Source organism: Cyprinodon variegatus, unplaced genomic scaffold (assembly GCF_000732505.1).
Source record: "Cyprinodon variegatus isolate N-32 unplaced genomic scaffold, C_variegatus-1.0 Scaffold296, whole genome shotgun sequence".
In the NCBI taxonomy this organism is placed as follows: Eukaryota; Metazoa; Chordata; class Actinopteri; order Cyprinodontiformes; family Cyprinodontidae; genus Cyprinodon; species Cyprinodon variegatus.
The window spans coordinates 399,570-406,825 of record NW_015150749.1 but is presented as its reverse complement, the minus strand read 5'-3'; the positions used below and the strand labels follow the sequence as shown (position 1 = coordinate 406,825).

The 7,256-nt window shown below is 37.2% G+C and overlaps 1 protein-coding gene across 1 annotated transcript in view; it reads left to right on the top strand.

The window, feature by feature from the left end:
• The window catches only part of cpe (carboxypeptidase E), a 20,470-nt gene extending 15,684 nt beyond the window's left edge, over positions 1 to 4,786 (top strand). Inside the window, exons 6-9 of the mRNA XM_015383891.1 lie at positions 794 to 933; positions 1,237 to 1,336; positions 2,061 to 2,179; positions 4,229 to 4,786. Of these exons, the coding sequence (XP_015239377.1) occupies positions 794 to 933; positions 1,237 to 1,336; positions 2,061 to 2,179; positions 4,229 to 4,327 (458 nt within the window). The 3' untranslated portion in view covers positions 4,328 to 4,786. The remainder of the gene's footprint in view (positions 1 to 793; positions 934 to 1,236; positions 1,337 to 2,060; positions 2,180 to 4,228) is intronic.
• Positions 4,787 to 7,256: the final 2,470 nt, after the last annotated feature.

Genomic DNA, 7,256 nt, shown 5'->3' with positions numbered 1-7,256 from the left:
AGTGTAAAAAACCAAACTTCTCCTTTAAGGGAAAGCAAAGCCTACCTGAAAAAGCTAATTTCAGCTGCTTGTATCCAGGATCTTGTTCTTTCAGTCATTATTCAGATTTCACGACCATGACCATGAGGGTAGGAAAAGAGCTTTGCATTTTTACTCAGCTCTGTCTTCACCATGACAGACCAATGCAGCATTTGCATCATAACGGCAGCCGCACTGATCCGGCTCTCCTCACTTGTGAACATGACCCTAATTTACTTGAGCTCCTCCATTTGAGGTAGAAACTCTCTTCTCTCCTCTCACCTGAAGGAGAGGCTGAAAAGCAAAGCTGGGATGTGATCCACTGGTCCGTGAAACCAGAGCCCATACGGCCCTTGCCAGCATTTAGAGATTTTGTACGTTTTTATTGAAAAAAACAGATTTTTATTCCACCCTTTTTGACTAAAACATAGTCTGATGAGCAGATCAATACCTCAGTAGTTCAGCTCTGATGCAGCTATAAGCCTGTAGCCTGGGCACAGGTTCCAGCGCTGCTTCAGAAGTTACGTCAAATGCATCCATGTTTAATTATTAGTAAGTAAGTTAAGTATAAAAGTTACATGTTAAAACACTTTTCCTTATATACTTTAAATCTCCAAAAAATATTATAGAAGCATTTGCAAAAGAAGATTTTTGACGTAATCAAATTTTAGATGTTTTATCTGCTCTCGTTTTGTGTTTTGTCATTGCTAAGAGAAACATGGATGGTAAATGGGGACGATGTAAGTTTTTAATATTAATGTCTGTCTTGTTACAGGGATGCAGGATTTTAACTATCTGAGCAGCAACTGTTTTGAGATTACTCTGGAGCTGAGCTGTGACAAGTTTCCCAATGAAGATACACTGAAAAGCTACTGGGAGCAGAACCGTGACTCCCTCGTCAGCTACATCGAGCAGGTTGGCATCACTTTGCTCTCTTAAATCCTGATCAGTCATCCATACGTAAGATTTGAATCCAAACATCTTAAGTTAACTGAACTGAAGTCATAGATTATCTTCCATGCTATTGACCATCAAAATGTCAAAATCTAATTGCTTATTAGGTAAACAAGAAATGTCTTAAAGGAGTTTAGAAAAAAAAGTTTAGGTTTATGGTGTAAAGTAAATTAAAATCTGGTTTATATAATAAGATGACATCGTCACATAAAGATCCTCAGCTGACTTTTTAAATCTAAGCTCATCCTTGTGCCTTTTGGTCAGGTCCATCGTGGCGTTAAGGGCTTTGTTCGTGATCTGCAAGGAAACCCCATCTCCAACGCCACCATCTCTGTGGAGGGAATAGACCATGACATCACCTCAGGTAATAACACTTAACAAAAGCCATGACACAAGCATTGTTTTAAAACAAAACAATGGCCCCATCTTGTGGAAAAAATAAGAACATCATCTCTTTTTCTTAATGCGTCTGGGTGTGAGGTTTGCTCAGTTTTAGGATTTGTAGGGCTTTGTAATATTGTGATATTCACCCCTCATATTCTCTAGGTTATTAAATTTGATGCAATTAAAGCTAAAATATCATTTTGTACCAGCTTTGCACATCAACAGGTGGAAATTCTCCCATTTTTTGTTGCAAATTCGCTTCAGCTTTGTCCAATTGGTAGAAGCGCTTGTTATAAGATATAATTTCTTTGCTAAAAATGAAGGCAGAATTCAGACCAGGCCGTTCTAACATGAATTACATTAACTTTGCCAGTTTGTCTCTTTTAGCTTTGTTTGTCCTGCTGGATTCTGAATCTCCACCACATTAGAAGCTTTAGAAATAGTGTTATAACCTAACTGTGCTTTAAGGCCTCCACAGAAAAGCGGCTTTTATTTTGAGATAAATTTAAACAAAGATGGAGTGAGTTTCTTTATTGTTAAGTTCAGAAGGTTTTCTTTGATTTTAAAAAAAGGAGTTGTACAAATACTTAGAATAGGCATACTTCTAAAAAGCAGTTGTGTTCATGTCAGGAACTTAAAACTGTTATGATGACAGTTGTCAGAGGTCCGTATTAAATATTAAGTTATAACTCTGTATTTTATAGCCAAAGATGGAGATTATTGGCGTCTTCTGGCTCCAGGAAACTATAAAGTGGCTGCAACTGCCCCAGGATACCTGACCGTCATCAAGAAGCTGGCTGTTCCCTACAGCCCTGCAATTAGGGTAAGACATACAAGATATGAAAGCAAACTTCAAATAAAAACAAGTGATGCCTTTTTTTCCACGGATTGCCCACAATCTGTTTCTCTCCTTAGCTCTTTTCCTTAGACCTTTATTCCTCACAATTAGAATGCTAAACATTAGAAAGTGTCACAGTTGGGTGGAGGTTTTTGAGGACCCAAATGCAGAGATCAGGAGGCAGAGGTGAATCTTTTAGATTTAATTGCAGAACTGAGGCAAAATACAAGAGCCAAAAGACTAGAAAATGTCAGGGGAAAACTCACGTGGGAAGCCAGAGATGAGGAAGCAACTAAACAACAACAAAAACAAGGAACGAGCACTGAGTGGCTGCAGAGGTGGTGTATATAAGGGGAACAGAACAGAGGATGGGCTAATGAGCTGAATATGGAGCAGGTGTGAAAGTAACCAACTAGAAGAAAGCCAAGGGGAAAAGAAACAAGCACAAGAGGGCAACAGAGAGTAAATAAAGGCTGCTTGAATATAATGGAAAATAAACCAAAGATCAACAAAATAGAATAACTGAAAACTAAAAGCACAGAGACCTAAAAGGGGAGAACCATAACAGAAAGAAAGGTTTACTAAATAGAAATGCTGGGGTAATCAGTTAAAAACAACCTGTTTTGCACAGCTGCTTCATCCATCAGATCCTCTCTTCTGTTCACATTCTACTGCAATCTCAATTATATAAGAGAAATAGTATTAGATTTTAGGATACATCTTGTAATTAAAGAAACATAACATTTTTAGAAATTGTGCTCCCTGTAAATCAATACTCAGCTTTAAAGGTTTTACTTAAACCAAATTCCTCTTTCTGACTGAGTTAAGTGTGCTGTTTATTTTCCTTTTTAAATGGGGATTTAATTAGAAAGGAGTGCGATTATCGATGCTCTAGTACAGTCTTCATCAGCAGGGAAAAATCTGAAAAATGTTCTCCTCAGTGCCTGAGAACGTTTAAAGTAACATGCACTTTTTAACATTTATTGCATTTCCCACTTTTCTCTGGGCCAAACATATTTTTGCATTCAACTGAAAATGTTTTTTCTTCCCTGGAAGTTAAATTCTTTTGCTTCCATTGTTATAAAACTAACATGTTAGATCCATTGTTCTCATCCATTTAATTGTCATTTTCTTTTTTCATTAACAAAAAAGGGAAAACAGGAGCTGATAAAATGTTTCTTTTCATATTAGCAATAGGGCTCATCACTCAGGGCGTCATGATGTCAGAGGCTGGTATGAGTTCACAGAAGGGGAAAGGGTGTAATCTTGTAATAGGATATCTGCATACATTTTGGCCGAGTATTTGCACAGAAGATGGCATCTAAATCACAGCTTCCTGTTTATGCTAAATCAAAGAGTTTTACTGTTGAAGATAGACTATTTGTTCATTTCTACTTTAAAACAAAATAATTTCACTTGTCGAACATTAACTGGATAAATCTACACTTAACTGAAACCTCTTCAGACACAATTGGATATTAAAAAAACATTTCTTATGACATGTTCTAAATAGTTTTTTTCTCTTTTCGATCACTATATCAGCGTAGGGTCAGATGATTTGGATTATTCTGCACTGAAAATAAATAATTTCACACACCATATTTTATTTGTAACAACTCAAAGAATAGACCAGAAAAAAAAACCAAAAAAAAAAAAAAACAAGTGGACATGTTTCTCTTGGCAGCAAAATGACTTTGGATAGGGAGACAAAAATCAATTTACATGTCAAGACAAAAACCTCAGAATATTTTATACTAATAGCACATAAAACATTTATGAAAACAAGAAAAAAACATCTTACACAGGGAACCTCTTATGAAAAAAACAGCTCAGCTTTTCTTTTTCTGATTTGATTAAAAAAAGCTAAAACCTTCTATATAATGAAAGGTCATTGGTTTGAAATATAAAATATCTAACAGTCCATACATTTTATTAAATAACTCTAAATTCTTTACTTCAGCATTTCAGAATGTTGAGAAAATTGTACATCTTTCTTTTTTTCTACTACAACAGTTTTTTGTTTTTTTATATCAGGTGGACTTTGAGCTGGAGTCTCTGATGGAGGAGAAGGAGGAGGAGCGGGAGGAGCTGATGGACTGGTGGAAAATGATGTCACAGACGCTGAACTTCTAAACTGTTTCGGACCATCGATGTAAAATATGTTCATCCTGTGTACCCGTCCCAATCTAAACTGTTTATATTCTTTCTCTTTTGTTCCAATTCCATTACTATCTGAAAAAATCTGTCCGTTTTGTTGGTGTTTGCGTCATTATACCTGTAGGTTATGGAAATGTGGAGTACACAGTTGAAAACTAAAGGCAGAGCTGGACGGTCGTTTGGTGGCAGTGAGGTTGATGTTTATTTTTGTGGTGAGCATGGCCTGTATCACAAAGATGACTGAGTAATATTTAATGATGTATGTAGAGTGGCTCTTTATATCATCTTTTTTGTGGTCCTGTTTAACGTCTCTGTTTCACCCGACTTCAGTACAAAAAATAATATAACACAATCCCATTCACTCTCTAACAACTGTGAGCACACTTGCTGATAATTATCACTCTTCTGTTTTGTCTTTTGAGGGGAAAAAAAAAATCAACACTAAGGTTCAGAGATGATCAGGGATGTTAAAACCACTCTAACATTGACATGAACACTCTATACAGACAGGTCGATGCCCCTGTATGTTATTTATTTTGAGATTTTCTTATTCTTAAGCACACACTTAACTTGAATGTTCATAATATATTCTGTATTTATAAAATGCATATAACAAGAGACGTGTGTTGTTTTTGTTACTAAGATTTAGAAAATTAGGCCAGTATAGCTTCAAAATATACTCATCTAAATTTATGGAACATATTCCTTTGCACATGCGATGCTCAGGAAAGCACGGCAATGCAAAAGAAAAGTTCCCAGACTTTGGATGCATTTCACCAAGTATGAGACCACAAAAAAGATTTATGAATGTATGAAAAAACAACACATGTAAATTCTAGAGAATAACCTGTTTAATAAAGTCCCCCTATTTATGTTGTCAAGCTGCGATCTAATGTCATTCTTTACTCTGCTTATTTGAATAAAAAACACCTCTATGGTCATATAATGGGATAGATGGACACAGTGTTCAGGTGAGACAGACAGTGGGAAGTTTCAAAATGTTTAATGACAAATAAACAACAGAAACGGAACTGCTTTCGATCCACGGACCTGCAGCGCTGCGGGGAAGGAGGAGCATCGCCCAGCACTGGCACTCTGATTGTGGGAGAAGCACAGGTAGCTGACCACGATCATCTGACGGGAGATGATTATGCGTGTGAGTCACTTACCTGGTTTTACAGTTCAGTCCATCTTCTTGCGTGAGGCAAGATCCAGCCGATGGACTACCAAACTAGATGAGGCGCTGAGCCGTCCAGGGTGTCCCCGATGCAGCAACCCCAGTGAGCAGGCAAAAGACCGATCCAGGTCAGGGAAACTTTTCAGAACAGGACCATTTTGAGATCCAAGAGTCCGTAGTCCGACCCGAGGTTCCAATCCAAACAGGAAGAGACAGATCCAGGGTTCCAGGAATCCACAGAGCATGAAGGCAGGTTTAGCATTCCATGAGTCCAGCAGCGAGCTCAGACAGACATGCTCAGATGGAGACAAGGATAGCTGCCAAACTTTAAACTGGCTCCTTTCTGGAGCCGGGATCACGGGAGTTAAAACTGGCTTTCCTCGCACTCCGAGCCAAAAATGAGAGGGCTCAGGGGAGAAGAGCCAGGACACAGGAGACCAGCAGAAACACCTCTATATGCTGGCCCCGAGAGCAGGGACATGAACCATGGACTTAACTAAAACTAAATCTCAAACAAACATGAATAACTAATGAGATGGCCCCATAGCTTGGCTGAAGTGTATATATAGCAGAGGGAGCAGGTGGATAAGATGAACGATAATTAGAGCAGGGAATGAAGTGAGTAATTAGATCAGCTACCGGAGCTGCAATCATGACATGAGAAGGAGACATGGCTGAACGTTTTCCCAGTTTAATTGTTTTGACTCATTTATTCCCTAATGATTAGATGATGTATATTTTATTGAGACATAATTATATTGCTTCTTCTCTGAGTCATTGATGAAACATTTACATAATTCCTTCGTGTAACCTGAAATTGACTGTTTTACTGAATTTTAATGTGAAATACCACTAGAGAACCACACGTAATTTTAAAATTGAAAGTAAATAATGAAATGGACTTTAAAAAGATAAAAGCAAGTGGTTACTTGAAAGGCCCCTTAACAAATGAATTCCATCTTTTAAATTTACTTTAAAATACAATTTTCTGTAAAGGCTTTATACTTTTGTTAGAGGATATCAAAAATAACAGCATCATAAAGACAAAACTAACACTAACATCAAGCAAGAAGTGCAGTAATTAGTGAAACATCTTATTGCCCATATGAACTGCAGGAGCTGCAGAGCTCCAGAGCTTGGTTGGCGGAATAAAATAAATGTAGGAAGGAAAAAGCTGTATAGATGAAGACTGAATGGTTGTCTCCTCTTAGGAATTATTTTCTGACTGTTTAATATATTTAAAACTTGCTTCCTGAAATGAAGATCAACAGATTTGTACATCCTGGTTGGTTCTGACAGTGTGTTTTAATATGTACCGGTATGTATGGTTGCTTCTCATTTAAAGACATGGTACTTGGTACCAAACACCATCATAAATAATGATATAAATGAAAGAGTAGCTTCTTCCAACTTTATAGGAATATTCTGATGATCCATGGATTTTCAACGATAAAGGTGCTCTGCCACATAAAAAACAACTGTAAAATAACTCAGAGATTGTGAGAACAAGAAGCTATTTTTGAAGGGACTCACCAGATTACCCCACAGAAAATATGTGATCAGTTTCAGAAAGGCAAACTGTGAGCACTAATGATGATGGTGATAATGGATCACCATCAGTCATATCAGAAGTTAACAAATCAAATAAAAAAGAAATGTTGCTACTGGATTATTTGTTGTTTAGTCATATGAATCATACGAATATGTAAAATCAAACCTGGAATAGCC